Genomic DNA, 20,819 nt, shown 5'->3' with positions numbered 1-20,819 from the left:
TATCTGAGGCACTCCCTTCCACTCCTGAACTGTAAGACCCCTTCCTATTTAATTCCAAAGGAGGGCAGTCTTAAAGGCATGAGCCCACTGTAGCACTCTTTGCCTGGCAAAGCAATAAAGGCTATTCTTTTCTACCTCACCCAAAACTCTGTCTCTACATTTCTATTCAGCACCGGTGAGCAGAGGCTGAATTTCAGCAACATTATTGTTTTTGTATATGTGTATCATAGATTTTATGTTAAATCATAAACATTTCATGTCCAGAGAAAGTATTTGTAACATTCTAAACATTGACTGGATATTTAGTATATGTATGTGTATAATATGAGTATATATAGAGCATAGAGTATTAACATATATAGTACATATATAACATATATGCTCCTATAATTCAATGAGAATATTAAATATAATAAATAAATAAAACATTAATCTTTGTATTTTATTTATAAATGTACTTTGCAAAAATACATATTAAGTTATCTTACATCAGGAGTATGTAATTTAAAAAAAACAATGTAATGTTATTTCTAGTGTTGAAATTCACAAATATTAATAGATTGTTAAAGTTCAACAGTCAGAGATATGGGTTAATGGAAAAACTCTTGTCACATGCTGGGAGTAGACATTTGCAGACACTTTTGGAAACAATTTAGCAGGTTCTATTGAAAATTGAAATGGTCATAACCTGATATATCAATTGCACTTCAAAAAATCTTTTCTAAGAAATCACATATACAAGTGCACAAATCATGTAAATTTATGTTACCTGTGATAGTGAAGACAGATATGAAACCAAAACATTGACTATGAATAACATTTAATAGCACAGTACTAGATAAAAGCAGGAAGCCATGTGAAACCTTGCTGCATGTAAAAAGTGAGTCTCTGAACCATGCTTGGTGAATGCGAGTGGATGCATTTTCATTAATCTATATGCATAGTCACAGGGTATGTTTTGGAGAAAACACTCCCACACTTGAAGCTCCCATGGTCCCTGGGAAGAAACATGGGAGTGAGGCAAGTTTTACTTTAATTTAGATTTTCTAAATTTGCTTGATATTTTACATGAATAACATTTGAATATGTACTAGTGTTAAAAATACAGAAAATAACAGAACTAAAGGGAAATGAAACAGCATTCAGGCTTAATATATATGTTCCTGAATTTCAGTTTCAATGCTCGAATTCAGATGTTCAGTTTTCCATAAAAATCTTGGTGCTTAAATACATTAATAAACAGAAAGGCACAATTTGAATGAATTCATAGAGTGTTGAGATATGTTCACAACAGAAAGTCAGTAGAGGCAAGTAAATCATCCTTCTAAGTGGTCCTAAGTCCAGAGACTTAAGGTTACCCTCTGGTCATTCATGGAATATGCTCTCTCTCATCAGAACCCTTAACCATTTCATCTAGTTAATATCTGTCCCAATTTTATAACTGTAATCTCATGTGAAATGTAAGATCATTAACCTTGAACCAGTGCCAGAGACTGAAAGCGAAGCTTAAAACCTAGCAATCATACAGGAATAGTAGAGGTATTTAAGCACCCTTGGTCATGGAACAAGCAGCTATTCTTGAATGAAAGTGACTTTTGATGACAGATACCAACAACTATTCTTTGCCTACACATTCTTAGAAAGATGGACGCAAGATGGAATAGAAGTTTCCTGCCCCATCCTAAAGTGATTATTGGGATATTCTCTTCTCACTTTATGTCTGACTGCCAGGTTTAATAAAAAGAAAGAAAAATCTCTATTAATTTTGATAGATAATTTTAATAAATAGAAAGAAAAACCTCTATTAATTTTGATAAATTTGAAGGATATATTTACCCTTCAAGGGATTTTCTTCTTCTGCCCTCAGAAAGATATTGCAATGTTGTCATCTACATCATGGGAGAAATGTGCACCATGTGGTAAGAAAATTATCCAAACAACTTGCTTCAAGGACCAAGATGATTAGAGGATATTCTGATGAATCTAGCTGTCTCTGCATGCCCAGACCATACCACACACATTTTGTTTAAATGAAGACTAGTGATATTGAGAGACTCACCTTATGGCCACAGACCAGGCCACTGCTACTGTGGTAATTTGTCAGAATTAAGTAGATGTGATACAATACCAGGAATAGATCTGTAGTAAATAGGTCAGGAAGTGACAATCTTGGTGTCCTATGCTTCTGTTATGAATACTTCTGTCTAATATCAAGTGGAAAGGTTAGTATCACAGTGTAATACTAATGTATGCATCTCCCATATTCTGCTTGAAATCGACTCTGCACCATCTTTTATCTCATTTGAGAAACCTATATATTATTGTCTTTTTTCTTTCATTTTATTTTGTTTCCCTTTGCTGTATTTTATTTTATTTTCTCATGGTCCAGAGCAGTAATTGTCAAATAAATTTTGGAATGGGAAAGAGAAATATTGTATTCCTTTTTAGCTGTACTGGTAAAGCATGTTAGCTGCTTGACACACAAATATGTCTCAAAGATTTTACACCTGTCTGATATATGCCTAAAGCATGAAACATGATAAAAACTCTTTTATGTTGTGTGAAGAACCAAAATATAGCATTTCATTTATTTCAGCCTTTTCTAAACTCTCCTTAATGTTAATCATATTTCCATCTACTCTCCATCATATAAGAAAGGAAATCTACATGATGCATTTCCCACTGTTACTCTGATGAGCTATGTCTCACTTAGGATCAAGCCACATCAAGAGTTAAATAAAGGTCAATGTTACTACATCAGAATAAACTAGTTACCAGTGTAATCTTTACTTTTACAGATAATCACCATGGCTGAGAAATTAACCAATCTTACCATCATAACAGAATTTTTGCTCATGGGACTCCCCGATGACCAAGTGCTACAAGGACTGTATATAACTTTCTTCTTTCTGATTTACCTGGCAGCACTGATGGGGAACCTCCTCATTATTACCCTCACCACCACTGACCAGCGTCTCCAATCCCCCATGTATTTCTTCTTAAAGAATTTGTCTTTTATTGATATCTGCTATATCTCTGTCACTGTACCCAAATTCATCATAAGCTCTCTGACCAAAAGCCATTCCATTTCTTTCCTGGCATGTTCCTCACAAATTTTTCTTTTTATTTTTTTTGCTGGCACAGAGTATGCCCTCCTTATAGTGATGTCCTATGACCGCTATGTTGCCATCTGCCGTCCTCTGTACTATGAGGCCATCATGAATAGAGGCACCTGTTTGCAGATGCTGACTGCATCATGGGCTAGTGGGTGTGTCTATGGATCCATTCATGTCTCAGGTACATTCTCTGTCCATTTCTGTGAGCCCTACGTAGTGCATCAGTTCTTCTGTGATATTCCTTCACTGCTCACACTTGCTTGTTCTGGAGAACAAATTCTAGAATATGCATTTATCATTGCTAGTTGTACTTTTGCCTTTGTATGCTTTCTTTTCCTGATTGCCTCTTACATTTACATTTTCTCAACTGTCCTGAGGATTCCATCTGCACAAAGCAGGTTCAAAACTTTCTCCACCTGCATGCCCCATCTCACTGTGGTAACAGTGTTTCTCTTTTCTGGTATTGTCACTTATTTAAGGACCAACTATAAACCTGCATCATCACTGAATCTCTTCATGTCTGTATTATATTCTATATTACCTCCCAGCCTGAACCCTTTCATCTATAGTCTGAGGAACAAGGATATGAAGGCAGCCATAGGCAAAATACTAGGTGGCAAAATGTGACCAAAGACATAAGCACCCTACTGACCTTAAATCATATGGAACATATACAAAAATTAAAACAAGTAGAATCATTTCTTGAGAGTTAGTTCTGTGAACATTATATTCTCTATTTCTCCTGCCATAGCTATAGCAAATTATATATTCTGCAATTAAATTCATATCCAATGATTTTATTTTATTTTTGTGAAGTTAAGGATGGTCTAGGAAACACAAAATGCATTGAATGTATTCCATCACTGGTGCAGTCCAATAGAAACATTAAGCAAAATGCATTTGTGATTTTAAATTTTCTACATGACTCTTTTAAACAGGAGAATCAGGTAAAATTACTTTTGTTAATTAATTTAAGCAAATGTACACAAAATTTTTCTACCCAGGACTCCTCAAAATTTATGAGCTGATTTGAACTAGACTGATGTTCCATCTTGCTTCACATGATGGTGTTACAATGCTCCATGCATCTATCCAGTAGGAGTTATTCTTATATATGAGAATATTGTCAAAACATTAACAATTTATGTATATCATAAAGCTCTACTCGTAACTAGTTATAAAAAGTTTCATTGAAATGGTCAAATGCTTGTGTTGCTGTGAATGTATATTTGTATATCTTATTTGTTAATTCACAAAGAAGCTTAGCGAGTTTTTCCTCTGGAAATATGAATTAGAAAGCAAAACACTGTGTAAGTAATGTATACATATACCAAATCTCTAAAATTGGAAATTCCCTATTTTATTATTAGCTAGTGAACTCTCACTCAGATACTCTACTTTAAATACAACTTGTCATCTTATTTCAGACTCAAATCATATATAAATGTATTATTAATTCAGGAGAATATGTGACATTCCATAAGATATTGGGTCAAACCAGTCAACATAATATGTGATTTAGCTTCCAATAACCTCAAAATTAAGATGAAACTATAGTACTCCGGAGTTTAGTAAAGTGGAAGAGAATATCCAGTGTTCAGGTGCAAGCACATCAAAGGTGAATATTAGAGAGCACCTCTGGAAAGATAAAGAGGAAGCATTGAGTTCTGTGTTGTGTTTAGGGGAAATGATGCTATTAGTAATGCTTGAGCTCAGATAATGGATGAAAAGTGAAAGGCTCCAATGAACCTAAGGAATTGTCTGAGAAGTAGTGTTTTATTGATATGTGCAAAGACAGTAGATACTACTAAACAGGGAGTGGCTGTGAATAGGCTGAGAGACAGCAGTGAGCATTTGAGGCACCAGAGATAAAGTTATTTCATTTATACAGGGGAAAACTGTACTTGCCTTTTAGGCAGTATTCCCAGTCCCCCTTCTTCATCAAACACTACTGCTAGATGAATGTTTGAATTTTACCTTCCAGCTTTCATGTCTCCAAGACCCATGTCAAGGAGTGATTTCCCTATATTTTATTCTAGTTTTTTTTGTTTTTGTTTTGTTTTGTTTAAGTATCATGTTTTATGTTGAAGTCTTTAAGATATTTCAAGTTAATTTTTGTGAGTGGCATAATTTAAGGGTCTAATTATTCTGCCTGTAATTATTCAGTTTATAAATCCATTTATTGAAGAGACTATACCTTGCCCACTAGTATTCTTGATGTGTTTATCAAATATTAATTGACCATAGATTTATTTCTGGTATCTCTACTATTTCATTGTTTTTAAGCCAGTACTATGCTGTTTGATTACTATAATTTTGCAATTTATCAAAGTTTTCAATCAGGACCTTTGATGCTTCCAACTTTATTCTTCATTCTCAGGATTGTTTTGGCTATTCAGGTCTTTTGTGTTTCCATGTTGAGTTTTAAGATTGTCTATTCTATTCTATTCTGTGAAAGTGCCATTAAAATTTTGATAAGTATTGCTTTGAATCTATAGATGGCTTTGGGTACCATGGACATTTAAACAATATTAATTCTGGATATCTGTAAACTTGGCTTACTCTTGGTGTTGTACATTCCATGGGTTAGGAGAAAAACCTCATAATGACATATAACCATTATTACAGTATCATACATAGTATTTTCACTGCCCTAAAAATCTTCTGTATGCTTCCTTTTCATTCCCCCCTTCTAATCCCTGGCAACCAGTATTCTTTACACTGTCTCCAGAGTTTTACCTTTTTTTTCAGAATGTCATATAGTTGGAATCACATGGTATACAGCCCTTCAGTTTTGTTTCTTTCACATAATAATATATATATAAGGTTTCTCCATGTATTTTCATGGCTGCATAGCACATTTCTTTTCAGTAATGAATAATATTCCATTGTCTGTGTATACCATAGTTTATTAATCCATTGATCTGCTGAAGGCAATTATGAATAAGCTGCTATAGACATCTGGGCATGTGTTTCTGGGATGGCATAAATAAATACCAAGAAATTCCATTGCTGGATCATATAGTGAGACTATGTGTAACTTTGTTATTTAAGAAGCTGAAAAACTGTCTTCCAAAGTGACTGTACCATTTGTATTTCAGCCAGTAATGAATGAGAGTTCCTGTTGTTCTACAGCCTTGACAGCATTTGCTGTTGTTAGTGCTTTGGACTTTGGCCATTGTAGTAGGTGTATAATGCTATCTCATTGTTTTAACTTTTTATTTTTCTGGTGACATATTATGTTGATCTTCTTTTCATGTGCTTAATTGGCTTAAGTAAATCTTCTTTCATGAGGCTTTTTTAAGATTTTTGCTCCATTTTTTTAAATCAGTTTTTTTATTATCTTATTAAATTTAAGAATTGATTTAAAAATTAAAAAGAATTCTTTGTATATATGGACAGCAGTCAATCAAATATGTCTTTTGCAAATATATTCTCCTTACCTGTCATTTTTCTTTGCATTCTATTGGCATTACATTTCACAGAACAGAAGTTTTTATGTTAATGAAATCCAGCTTATCAATTATTTATTTTGTGGAAAGTGCTCATTGCTTTTTGTGTTGTATTATCACATGAGGTATCATTATATCAAGATCATCTAGGTTTTCTTCTATAATGTCTTCTTTGGAATTTTATATTCTGCATATCACATTTAGGTATATGGTCAATTTTGAGTTCATTTTTGTGTAGAAAATGAAGGTTTGTATCTAAATTAATTGTTTCACATGTGGACACTTGGTGGTTCCAGCACCATTTGTTAAAAAGACTATCTTTGTTTCATTGTACTGTCTTTGTGCCTTTGTCAAAGATAATTGACTATATTTATGGGGATCTATTTCTGAGCTCTCTATTTTGTTCCATCAATCTGTTTATTCTTTCACCAATACCATACATTCTTGACATTACAGCTTTATAAGTAAGTTTTGAAGTTGTGTTGTGTCAGTCCTCCAACTTTGTCCTTATTTAGTATTGTGGGAACTATTTTGCGCTTTTTCATCTATATATAAATTTTAGCATGAGTTTGTCTATATCCACAAACTAATATGCTGGAATTTTGATTGAGATTGCATTGAACCTATAGGTCAACTTAGGAAAAACAGCCAACTTGACAATCAAGTTTTTCTATTCATAACCATTAAATATATCTTCATTTTTTAGTTCTATAATTTCTTTCATCACAGTTTTGGAGTTTTTCTCATATAGATGTTACATATTTTTGTTAGAATAATGCCTAAGTATTTTATCTTTTCCAGTACTAATATGCATTGTATTGTGTTTTTCATTTCAAATTACAAATCTTCATTTCTGATATAAAGGAAAGATGTTGAATTTTGTATATGAGACTTTTGTACTGCAACCATGCTATAATTGCTTATTAATTGCATATTTTTGATAATTTCAGATTCTTTATATGAAAAATCATGTCATCTAAAAAAAGTTTTATTTCTTCCTTCCCAATCAGTTGTAATTTTAATTGCATTTTCTTTTTTATTGTATTAACTAGGACTTCCAGGCAAATGTTGAAAAGAAGTGGGAGCAAGGATGTCCTTGTGTTGTTCTTGATCTTAGCTAGAAAACTTAGATTCTCCTCACTAAGTGTGTCAGCTGTAGAGGTTTTGTAGATGATCTTTGGTGAGCTTAAAAATTTTTTCAAATTTTTTGCTGAAAAATGTTATCATCAATAATTTTAGGTTTTTTTCAAAAGTTCTTTTTTGCATCTATTCATCTAGTGATTTTTCTCCTTTAGTCTTTTTGTGTAATCAATTGATTTGGGGATGTTGACCTAACTTTGCATACCTGCTATTCCCACGTCATCCTGGTGTATAATTCTATTACACATTGCTGAATTGTATGTGTTAATATTTTGTTGAGGATGTTTTCATCAAAGTTTGTGGGAGATATTGGTCTGTAGCTTCATTTTCTCATAATTTCTTTTTTCCATTTTTGGTGTTGGAATAGTGCTGCCCATAAAATGAAGAATCATTTTGATTTATTTTCTAGAAGATACTGTAGAACATCTGTATAATTTCTTCCTTAAATCTTTGGTAGAATTCAACAGTGAACTAATCTGGCCTGATGCTTTCTATTTTGGAAGAGTATTAATTATTGCTTAAATTTCTTTAAATGATATAAACCTATTCAAATTTTCTATTTGTCTTTCTAAATTTTGGCAAATTTAATCTTTCAAAGTATTTATTTTGTTTAAAATATCAAATTTGGGTGCATTGTTTATAATATTTCATTATTTTTCTATTGATGTCTATGGAATCTGTAGTTATGTCCTCTTTCATTTCAGATGTTAGTAATTTGTGTCTTCTTTCTCTTCTTTTCTTAATTAGATTAGTTACAGGCTTATTGATTGTATTTATGTTCCAAAGAATCAACTTTAGGATTCATTCATCTTTTCCATTTATTTCCTATTTTTAATTTCACAGATTTTTTTTTTGCTCTGTTATTATTTCTTTTAATTTAATTTGCTCTTCTTTTTCCTAAAGTGAAAGCATAGATTACTGATTTTAGATATTTGTTATTTTCTAATGTATGCATTCAGTGCTGTGACTTTCCCTCTAAGCACTGCTTTAGCTGAAACCCACAAAGTTTGATGTTTTCATTTTTATTTGATTCAAGGTATTTTAAATTTCCTTAGGTTTCTTCTTTGACCCATGCACTATTTAGAAGTATGTTTTTTAATCTCTAAGTATTTTAGAATTTCTGTTTTTTTTTCTGCTATTAATTTTTAATTTAATTATATTGTGGTCTCAGAGGAGACATTTGATGATTTCTAATCCCTCCAAATTTTTAAACATATCTTTACCCCAAATATGGTCTATCTTGGTGAATGTTCCAGGTGAACTGGAGAAGAATATATATCCTTCTATTGTTGAATGAAGTAGTCTATGGAAGTTAAATATAGCCAGTTGATTGATGGTTGGTTGTATTGAGTTTATCTAGGTCCTTACTGATGTTCTGTCTGTTGGATCTGTTCATTTTTCAGAGGAAACTCTTTAAGACTATGATAGTGGATTTATCTACTTCACCTTTACTGTTCTTTTAGTATTTGCATCTTGTATTTTGACATTCTATGTTTAGGTACATACACATTAAGAATTGTCATGTCTTCCCAGAGTGTTGACCCCTTTATCATGGTGTAGTGCTCTTCTTTATTCTTGATAATTTCCATTGCACTAGAGTTTAATCTGTCTGACATTAATATATCTACTACAGATTTATTTTGATTATTGTTAGTATAGTATGTATTTCTCCTTCCCTTTACTTTTAATTTATGTGTGTATTATTTTTATAGTGGATTTCTTGTAGAAGACATCTTGATTCTTGTTGCATTCGGACAAACTCTGACTTCTGATTGGTACATGCAGACCACTGACATTTAAAGTAATCAGTGATATAGTTAATATTTACCCTACTCATTATTTTCTCTTAGTTGACCTCTTTCTTTATTCCTATTTTTGTCTTGTACTCTTTTTCTGCCTTTCATATTTCTTACTGAGCATTTCATATTATTTCATTTTCTCTTCTTTCTTAACATATAGTTCAATCTGTAACCTCTATTTAAGGTTGCCCTAGAGTTTGCAATATAAATTTGCAACTAATTCAATTCACTTTCAAATAACTATGTTGCCTCAAAGATAATGTGTTTCCTATAATAACAAAGTAATTCTAATTCCTTCCTTGTGTAATTGCTGTTGTTCATTTCACTTGTACACTATATATATATATATATATATATAATCATATATAATTACATAATTATGTATATATTTAAGTTGTGGGTATAAGGATTTTGAAAAAATGATGTCTGTTAGATTAAAGAACAAATACAATAAAATGTTTTTTACTGTATATTCACATAGTCCCTTTCTAATGATCTTCCTCTATTTATGTAGATCTTTATGAATTTCTGACATACATTGTGTTATTTTACCCTGAAAAATTTCATGTATCTTTTAAGCAGGTCTCTGGGCAACATATTCTATCAGTTTTTGTTTATATGATAAAGTCTTTAGTTCTCATTTACTATTGAAGATCTAGTTGTTTTCTTTTGAATTGTAGATGGTTTTATTTTTCTCTCAGCACTTTAAATATACTCTACATTTCTTCCTGCTTCCATGGTTTTGGAGAAAAAGACAGATGTAATGCTTATCTTTGTTCCTCTATAGAGAATGTATATTTTTTTACTCTGGCTTCTTTCAGAGCACTTTATTTTGATTTTCTGCATTTTGGATATAATATCCATGAGTTTAGTTTTGAGGGGTTTTGTTTTGTTTTGATTTGTTTTGTCTTGTATTTGCCTTGCTTGATATTCATCGAGCTACCTTGATTTCTGATTTGATTTCTGACATTAAATTGGAGAAATTCTAAGCAAAATAGCTTCAAATACCTATGTTCCTTTTTCTCTTTCTTAAACACACCTTTTGTAGTTGTCCCATGGTAGTTGTATATTCTATTCTGGTATTTTTGTCAATCTTTGCTCTCTTTGCTTTTCAGTTGTGTCAGTTTTATTAATATATCCTCAAGCTCAGTCATTCTTTACTTGGCTTTGTCGAGTCTACTTAATAAGCCCACCAAAGTCTTTATTTTTGTTTTGGTGTTTCTGGTCTGCATCATTTAAAAAAAAAAATATTCTTGCTCAGAATTCCCACCTCACTCCTTAGACTACTGACGTGATTTTACATTTTGTCTATTTTTCCATTAGGGCCTTTCCTGTATTAATTAGAGTTGTTTTAAATTTCCCCATCTGATCATCCCAACATTGTTACAACATCTTTTGATGCTAGCTCTGTCTCTTCAAATCATTTGTTTTTAGTATGCCTTGTAATTTTTTTTCTTTATATCTGTTCATGATAAACTGGGTAAAAAGAACTGCAGTAAATAAGACTTTAGTAATATGCTGGGAAGATGTGAGGGAAGGCAAATATTTTATATTCCTATGATTAGGTCTTAGTCTAAGCCTAAGTTTCTTAACAGTGAACTTCAGAATTCACAGTTCTTCTCAGTTCCCCTTGCTTACATGTGACAAGATAGCTAAAGTGGTTTGGATTTTGATATTTTCTTTCTCCTACATAGAAGGCTAGAGGGCACTGGAGTAAGCATTCCCCTTCCCCTAGTTTGGTTAGGCTTTGATAAAATGAAGCAGGTAATTATCCAGTTAACATTTTCTATGGTGTGCAGATCCTATGAAGAAGATCAGAGTGCTCTTGTATATATCAAAATTGCCCCCTTCCCCCTCTCATCTATTAAAAGCACAAGGTTTCTTGTTTCTTTTTGCTTTTTGTTTGTTTTTGTCCCCCCCCCCCCCATTCACTGTGAGAACCTATTTGAGCTACTGGAGGCAAAAATTACAAAAATGTGTGGACTCTTCTGTGTCTACATCTCTCTGGAGTTTTCACTCTGTCTTGTCCACACCTAGTCTTCTGCAACTTATCAATTACAATTTAGGTTTTGCTATCCCAGCACTAGTTCCTGCGGAGGCTGCTTCTTGTGTATTGATACTCCAATAAGTTGTGATTCTCTGTACTGCCTGTCTATTTGGGGAGCTGCAGCTTCCCCTATGACCTCACTGCTCTTACATATCCAAAAAAGCTGTTGATTGTTCAGTTTGTTCAGCTTTTTACTTGTGGTTAGAATTGAATGGTGACCTCCAAACTCCTTAAATGTTGGCTCAGAAACTGGAAGTCTCATTCATTATTTTAAACTTTTTTTTTTTAGAATACTTACTAGATCACAAGAATTTGTAAAGAAAATAGAGACATCTTGTATATTAATTCAGATTCCCACAGAGGGTACATATTATATTAGTATACTATCCAAACTGGGAATTGGTCATTGGTATACTGTGTATTTTTTTCTGTGTCATTTTATTACATATGTAAACTTGTGTAATCATCACCACAATTAAGATACAGAAGCATCTCATCAACACAAAGATCTTTCTCATGTTAGTCTTTTACACTCACACCCACCACTCTTTCCAACCATCCTCAATTCCTGGCAAATATTAATGTTTTCCATCTTTATAATTTTGTCATTTTGTAGCTATTATATAGAGTAAGTGAGCTTTTGAAACTGATTTTTTTCACCAGTATAATTCTCTTCAGTTTATCCATGTTATTGGGTATATCAAGAGTTTGCTTTCATTGCTTAAGTTTTTCATGCTATGAACATACCACAATTTTTTAAACCATTCATTCATTGAGGAACATCTGTTTGTTTCCAATGTTTTGCTAGTTCACATTCATAATAAAAAATTATGTAAAACTCTTGTGTGAGCATAAGTTTTTATTTCTCTATAATAATTGTCTAGGCATACTATTTCTATGTAGTATGGTAAGGGTATGTATCAATTTTTAAGAAACTGCCAAACTCCTTTACAGAATGAGGTTTCATTTTACATTCCCCAAAATAGTGTGTGAAATATTCAGTTTCTACACATCCTTATAACAATTTGATATTGTCCGTATGTTTATTTTAGCTGTTCTAATAGACGTACAAGGGTGAGTCAAAAATTATCTGCACTCTGGCTATAGTTTTAGTATAACTGGAGTGTGGAAAATTTTTGATTCACCATTGTATAATGAATATCATGCATTGCATATAGTTGTTACTATTTATTCCCCTCCAGTGGAACAGTTCCTCAATATTTTCTTAAATTTCGAGACCAGAACATATCTTCAACTGTTGAAATATTAAATATATATATATATATACACACATGTGTATACACACACACACACACACACACACACACACACACACACATAGAGATGACTAAGGAGGTCTGGGAAAAAAATACCTATTAGTACTTTTTATGTTCTTGCAAGAAAAAAAAGTTAGTGTGTCTGAGAAATCAACCATCACACTACAATGGCATTCTTCCTTGTCAGGAATCCTCAGACTGGGTACTACACTGACTGTTCACTGCACTAATTCAGTAAGAAAGTCCTGTGAGGCAGCCTGTACTGTCTATTCAATGTTCTGGTTGTCAGTCTATTTAGTTATCTGTTAATAACCACTGTGAAATGACAAAATTAGAACAATTTAGTAACAAGTTTTATGTCATTTATTCAAGGGAAAATGATTTTATGGAGGGAAAGAGCACAGTGCCTTATTAGGAGTGAAGCATTCTTCTGAGTGATTTTGGGCAAGAGCAAGTTATATAGAGTGTTATAGGAGGAAACATGGTGTGATTGTTTGGGGTGTATATCTGACCTTATTTAGAAAGGTCAAAGAACAAAGAAATAAATGTAGAGCCCTGAATCATCTTGGCATTGGGGAATTTGTTGACTAGAAATACTGTGTTTCTGGTCAAACAGAGCATTAATAGAAACACAAAAGTCTCATTGCTGACATGGCATTCTGGTCAGGGGCAGCTTCATTTTGGGCCTAGAAATCTATTTAAACACCATTAATTTGTCATTATTGCTCTAATGTACTTTGATATGTGAAAATGTGCTTAGCCCAAAGGACAAAAAATATATAATTCTGAAAAGTCAATTTTTAAACAATATATACAAGCTATTTGAAAAACATTACACATTTTTTTCTGAACAGATTTAAATAGCAATTAAAATAAATGGAAAAAAAAACTCTGATGATGCTTGAGAAGAAGCAATTATAAAAAACTATAAATCTATAAAAATATTTATAAATTAGAAAGATGCTTTCCATTTTCTCCAGATGAATTAGGAAACATCAACAGTAAAATTTAATAAAATGGTTTGATTACTATAATAAAGAACTGTTATAACTAAAGCAATAGGCAAAAATAGTGTCTTCCAATATAAAACCAAACATTGGATATAAAGAAATTGGATATAAAGAAATAATTCAAAAGTATAGTAGACAATACACATAAAAAAATCAAACAATAATAAGCAAATACATTTGAATATTTTAACAAAGTTTTTTTCCTCATTTTTAATTGACAGATATTCTAGATCCTTTAATAACAATAAAAGGGAATCCTCCTACACTGTTGGTGGGAATGTAAATTGGTACAGCCTCAAAGAGAACAGTATGGAGGTTTCTTAAAAAGCTAAAAATAGAAATACCATATGACCCAGTAACTCCACTACTGGGCATATATCCAGTGAATACCATAATTCAAAAACATGCATGCACCCCAATGTCCATTGCAGTACTATTTACAATAGCCAGGACATGGAAGCAACCTAAATGTCCAAAAAGAGAGTAGTGGATAAAGAAGATGGGGGCCATATATACAATAGAATATTACTCAGCCATGAAGTGGAATGAAATTGTGCTATTTGCACAGATGTAGATAGATCTAGAGTCTGTCATACAGAGTGAAGTAAGTCAGAAAGAGAAAAACAAATATTGTGTAATATCACTTATATGTGGGATCTACAAAAATGGTACAGATGAACATATTTGTGAAGCAGAAATAGAGACACAGATGTAGAGAATAAACTTATGGATACCAACCAGGTAAGGGGAGATGGGATGAATTGGGAGATTGGGATTGACATATATACACTACTATGTATAAAATAGATATCTAAAGAGAACCTACTGTATAGCACAAGGCTACTGAATGCTCTATGGTGACTTAAACAGGAAGGAAATTAAGAAAAGACAAGATATATGTATATTTATAACTCTGCTGTACAGCAGAAACTAATGACATTGTAAAGCAATTATACTTGAATAAAAATTAATTAAAAAAGAAAAAAATATAGTGTCTGTAGACATTTTAGTGATATTTTAATAGTTCAAAATATATTCATTTTATCAAAATTATGTATTTAATAAAAGAGAAAAAATAAAAGAATTGGAAAGACAACAAGAAAGTTTACTTTTATATAGCTAAGTGGATACAATACATTGCATTTATATTTTCAAGATAAAATTATTATTTTCCTTGTATCTTTATTACTATATGAGGAGATGTATGTTAACTAAACTTATTGCAGTAACCATTTCACAATATAAACCTATATTGTCATTCTGTTGTACTCTTTAAATTTATGCAATGTTATATATCAATTATATCTCAATAAAATGGAAAAACTTTTTAAAATTTGGAGTCAAGTGACACTCAAGAAACTAAAAGATAAGGCCGTGTGTTCTTTGACACTTATGTTACAAAGAGATGATTCTAGGCCTTTGAGAAAGACTTTTCTGGATTGTGAGATTAGCAAAAGTCTTATTTACCAATTAAAAATTTTACCTGGATTTGAATAGGTCAGAGAAAGAAATTTAAAGGAGAGTGTGGGAAGTTGCTTCACTTATTTTCAAAAGGGTGAATTAAGCTTCTTATTTTTGTATTTATATTTGTTTTTATTCTATACATAGCACACAACTCAATTTATTAGCTTACATTTTTATACATTAAAGTTTTTCTTGTGCCCTTTAACTTAATTTAAATCTTACCTTCTCCATAAAAATCTGTTTCTATTATGGTAGACACATGTAAGGTACCAGGGCCCAGATATTTTAATTCACAACTATTCCCTCCCCCTACCAAATGAATGAATAAGTCCTGGGAAAAAGAAATTATGCTTCTCAGAGAATTTATAATTGTGTAAGTTTAACCTTACTAAATTTAATTAAAACAGAAAATAAGATGCAGTGTACACCATCATTTATATTATTTGATGAGACCCAGTGGGATTTCCTGTAGTATCCTACTGTAAGAAGTATAGCCTGGTGGCTTAAAGTGAGGCAAGTGTTACTAGTGCTGGGGCCACAGAGGTTTACACATCCAAGTTCAACAATCAAAGCTGCCTTCAATGCCTCCCCTGAGAACCTCACTTACCAGGCTCTGCTTTTCTTTAAATAAAGATCTGCAACCATATGGAAATAATTTCAGCAAATACAGAAATTTGAGAATACATTTTCAGATATGGTGCCATTCTCAGACATTATTTTTTCACCTTCCAAAAAGTAGACATGCTCCAAAAGGAAAGCAAACCTTAAGATCTAGCTAACTTAGACCTTTCTCATCTGACCAGGTAAGTATTAATGCTGGTGGATCATATAGGAAACTGCTCTAGAGCAGGATGTATTTGGTAAACATATTAGACTATGCAGTCTTTAAGGTCTTTTGATGTATCAATATTTGCCTGTGTGTCTTTCTCAAGTTTGATGCTAACATAGATGGACAGAATTCATGTCTACACAGGGCATTGTTTAGAAGACTCTGACTAGATTTTTCAATACCCAATTTAGTAGCCACCCTGGATTATGATATCCACAAATGAGTCAATATCAAAATTTAATTGGGCTTTGAAGGCAAAAATTTATTCCCATGTTCATTTAGTTGTTAGTCCTATCTGGAGCACACACTTAAATACACTCCTGCAAGTTCTGATAAAATTTTACTCAACAGTCTGATGACCAAATCCTGGCTTATTAAAACCAGTTTATTTATAAAAGGTCAATACTTTGCTTAGATATTTGATGAGGTTGTGACAATCTACTAAGAGTTCTATCTCTGAATGTCACCATCTGCAGACCTGATTCTTGATTAATGGTCTTGGCTCCTGAGGCCTCTTTTTTCTTTGTGTTAAAGTTAGTTTAAATATAAATATAGCTCTATGTCTATCTATCTACCTATATATCTATTTACATAGGAAGAAAGCCTGAACTCTAATATATAAGTAAAACGAGCACTTAGAACAGCCCACCCCATACACTGAATATGTAATAAGTATTTGAAGACACTAGCACCTTTATTGAATATTTAAAATAAAAGTTATTTAAAAATTGTAGATAAAAACTCTCTAAAACTATCTCATTTGTCTTACTCAACTTTAATTGAAGGGTCTGGTGATGAGAAAATAAGTAGATTCCTTGATGTCACAAACTCAGGAAGAGAAGAAACTTGTCTTGAAAAATTTATCTGTCTAGTACTGACTCAATTATGCAATCGGGACTCCACTGTGTCCTTTACTTTAGATCACAACATTCAGTTCCAATCTTTGAATGCTTAGTCAAAATGTCTGAAATCTCTGGAAAATATTACCAATCTTGTGTATGTCTTTTTGAACATAGGGTGAGGAAACATTAATCAGTCTGGATTCCCTTCAGTTGTCTTTAATATCAAGTGTATAATCCTAAGAGCAGATCAGCCAAGTTATCCCAAAATCAATACCAAGAAGAAATTTCAAACAGGCACAACATACTCACAAGCCAAGTCTGAGTGTGTGTAAAGAAGAAATGAGGAAAGCCAGGATGTAGGAAGCCCTTGCTAACACTTATATAACGTCCTTCTATACTGCTTTTTTTGGATTTACTTGTTTATCTTCTGAGCAACAGTCACATCATGTCTAGCAGCTAATGGCTTTTGAATAATGCCTAATATTCTAGAGATCTCAATTTGAAGATCTCAGGCTCCTGTTAGAGGTTTTGCTAGATGTCCCTTTGCTTAAACTTGACTTGATTAGGCTTTATAGATGCCAATGATTCATTGTCATTATAATAATGATAATAATAACAAACAATATTTTTTTATTTCTTTTTTTAACAATATTTTTTGAACTTGGTGTTTTTTGTGATTTAGAGATGTATCTAAGATTTTATATTTAAATTGATCCAACAGAAACTAATCAAAAAGAAAGCAAGGAGAAAATAATTTTCACAAAGATTTAAGGAGTCATTGACTTGAGAGCTTATAGCATTTTATTAAAGCTTTCACCAAACCTGAAAGTCAGCTCTGGAAGAAAAAAAATAATGATAAAGAGAGCTCCCTGGAATAAAGAAGATTCTACAGATCTGTTTAGTTTTATCTCTAAAGAAAATTGAAAAGTTGTTGGGTTTGTAGTAATATTGACCAATACCTCTGTATTTGTAATCAATAAACCCAATCTGGTCTAGATTCTTTCAGAAGCTGGTTAGCTAAGGACAATGGTAAGTGAGAAGACTTCCTATCTGTTTCTACCTATTCTGAAATTCCTCTTTTTCTGAACAGAATACAGTCTGTCTTCTGTCTTTTCTCAGAGAAGAAAATTTTTATCTTCCTAGAAATATAAACTTGTCACTGTAATTTTACCTAGACATATTAGCTCCTTTCTTTTACAGTGAAGATTTTATTCTCTTAAGAAAAATTCCCTAACTTCAAACAGATAAGAGATAGTATGAGGAGAGTGATTGGAGGTAACATGTAGGTTTGTGTGTGTGTCTATTTGATAGCAAAGTGGATCAGATCTTTCTACCTTTTATTAACACTTTTGTTACTATTTTTTAATTTTCTGTTACAATTGCATTTCTAAGTATGTCTTATGATTTATCCTTTATTTCTCTTTTTATATACCTATTTTTCTGTTCATAGCATACACTAGAAGTTTGAACTGATTATTTTACTGTAGGCTAATGTATCATTTTATGTCATTGTTTTTATTAAACTGAACTTTGCACAAATACTGAATCTCTGTCTCTTATTGCTGCATTCTCAAATGTGTGTTGCTTACAAATAAATCCTATATATTTGCAGTTAAAACATCTAATTACAAAAAAGTTCTATAGTATGACTGACATACAATAGTTAATTTAACTCAATTAAATCAGCAATAAAAAAGCATGAATTGCCATTTGGTAGTGTGTAATTAACCCCATAGTATAAATCAACACCATCAAAGGTATAACATTTTGCTATGCAATAAGGCTTTATCAATTTATATGTGTTGTTAAACGAAAGAGATAATACCACTTTTTTCTCAGCTAAAGAAAACTCTCACTTTACAGCCAGGCTTCACTCATTACAAACTGATAATGTAGGTAAACTTCCAAAAAACATCTTGAAAAACTTTGAAAAAGTTAAATGTGTATTCTGCCAAAAAGAAAAAAAAAAAAAAGGAAAGAAAGAAAAGAAAAAATTACAATCTCAAAGAAACCTGTTAACATTACCAAATTTTATTCCACAGGAATTGTGGACATGGACAACTCCACCGTGATAATGGAATTCTTTCTGATGGAATTCTCTGACATCAGAGAGCTCCAGGTTCTACATGCTTTTCTGTTTTCTCTGATTTACTTGGCAACTCTCACAGGAAATTTTCTCATTATTGTCCTAATCACCATGGACCAGGGTCTTCACACCCCCATGTACTTCTTCCTGAAAAATTTATCCTTCTTTGACCTCTGTCTCATTTCCATCATAGTCCCCAAATCCATTCTCAACTCTTTTACCAACAAGAGCACCATTTCTTTCCCAGGATGTGTGTTGCAGGTCTTGTTGGTAATTTACTTCGCAGGGGCTGAGGTATTTATCCTCACAGCCATGTCCTTTGACCGGTATGTGGCCATCTGCCACCCACTTTACTATAACAGTATCATGAAGAGGGCAGTCTGTGTGCAGATGGCAGCTGCCTCTTGGTTCCTTGGAGGATTCTTTGGAGGCTTATACTCAGGTGGTGTGTTCTCTTTACCTTTCTGTGGTTCCAAAAGAGTACCTCAGTTTTTCTGTGATGTCCCCTCATTGTTAAAGATTTCTTGTTCTAAGGCTCATACTACTATTAATGTAAGTGTGACAATTGGAATATTTTATGGGTTTTTTTGCCTACTTGCCATTGCTTTCTCATATGTTTATATTTTCAGTACAGTACTGAGCATCCCTTCTGTACCAGGCAGGTCAAAAGCCTTTTCCACCTGCCTGCCCCATCTTGTAGTTGTGGCCACTTTTCTCCTGACAGGAGCCATTGCCTATTTGAAACCAGTGCCTGACACTCCCTCTCTCCTGGACTTGCTACTCTCAATGCTGTATTCAGTACTGCCTCCCACTCTGAACCCCATCATCTATAGCCTGAGAAATAAGGAAATTAAGGCAGCACTGAGAAAGCTCCTGTGGAAACTTGGTGGCAATGTGAAACAGTAGAAATAGAAATGTAATTATCAAATGTTTAACTTTTGTTCTCATTCTGATTAAGTCTTTGTGATATTATGTGTATAACTTAATTCTTATGAGTTGATTTTTTTTTAAATCCAGTATGTGATTGGAGGAAGAACTTTCCCTGGTTGTAATAAGCTCTAGCTTCCATTTCAAAACATTTTCCTTTGTGAAATTACCCTCAAGTTTGTTTTATCTTATTCACTCTAGTAGAATTAGTAAAGGATTTTATAGGTTGCCAAAAGCTATAACATCTGGACTATTGTTATTTGTATCCTATTTTTAGACATTACATTAAATATCAAATATTATATACTTCAAAAAGTCATGTAAAGAAAATGAAACAATTGTGTATATTTTTTTAGAAACTTGCCTTAAATTACAAGGATAATATATAAATATTTGTATTAATATCTTGATATTATTCTGTAGTGGATCTTCCACTACAGATTTGTTACGTGCTTGAAAGATGATGTGTAGGGAATATCCTTCTCCATCCCTTCACTTTCAGTCTATGTGAGTCCTCAGAACTGAATTGAATCTTTTGTAGGTAGCATATTGTTGGGTCTTTTTTTTTTTTTAATCTATCCTGCCACTGTCTGTTGGTGGGAGAATTTGTTCATTTGCATTTAAAATAGTTGTTGATAGGTATTGATGTACTATTGCCATTTGCCATGTCTTCATTGTTTTCTGGTTGTTTTGTAATTCTTGTGTGCTTTTCTTTCCTCTCTTCCTCTTTGATTTGATGATTTTCTGCACCGGTATGTTTGATTTGTTTCTCTTTCTTTTTTGTGTATATACTATAGTTTATTTTGGGGGGAGGTAGTTTGAAAGTTTAA

General features: G+C 32.5%; 2 protein-coding genes across 2 annotated transcripts; both read left to right on the top strand.

The window, feature by feature from the left end:
• The first annotated feature begins 2,807 nt into the window (after positions 1-2,807).
• LOC130836106 (olfactory receptor 14A16-like) lies at positions 2,808-3,743 on the top strand. Its single transcript, XM_057708074.1, has one exon. It carries the CDS (start codon positions 2,808-2,810, stop codon positions 3,741-3,743), a length of 936 nt encoding a protein of 311 aa, XP_057564057.1.
• Positions 3,744-19,029: 15,286 nt separating this feature from the next.
• LOC130836350 (olfactory receptor 14K1-like) lies at positions 19,030-19,968 on the top strand. The gene has a single exon (XM_057708398.1). The coding sequence runs from the start codon at positions 19,030-19,032 to the stop codon at positions 19,966-19,968; it is 939 nt and encodes a 312-aa protein (XP_057564381.1).
• Positions 19,969-20,819: the final 851 nt, after the last annotated feature.

Source organism: Hippopotamus amphibius, chromosome 15 (assembly GCF_030028045.1).
Source record: "Hippopotamus amphibius kiboko isolate mHipAmp2 chromosome 15, mHipAmp2.hap2, whole genome shotgun sequence".
NCBI lineage: Eukaryota > Metazoa > Chordata > Mammalia > Artiodactyla > Hippopotamidae > Hippopotamus > Hippopotamus amphibius.
This window is presented reverse-complemented; position numbering and strand designations above follow the sequence as displayed.

Excerpts from the sequence above, each read along its gene's own strand:
- LOC130836106 (XM_057708074.1), top strand. The coding sequence starts at position 2,808 with ATGGCTGAGAAATTAACCAATCTTACCATCATAACAGAATTTTTGCTC.
- LOC130836350 (XM_057708398.1), top strand. The coding sequence starts at position 19,030 with ATGGACAACTCCACCGTGATAATGGAATTCTTTCTGATGGAATTCTCT.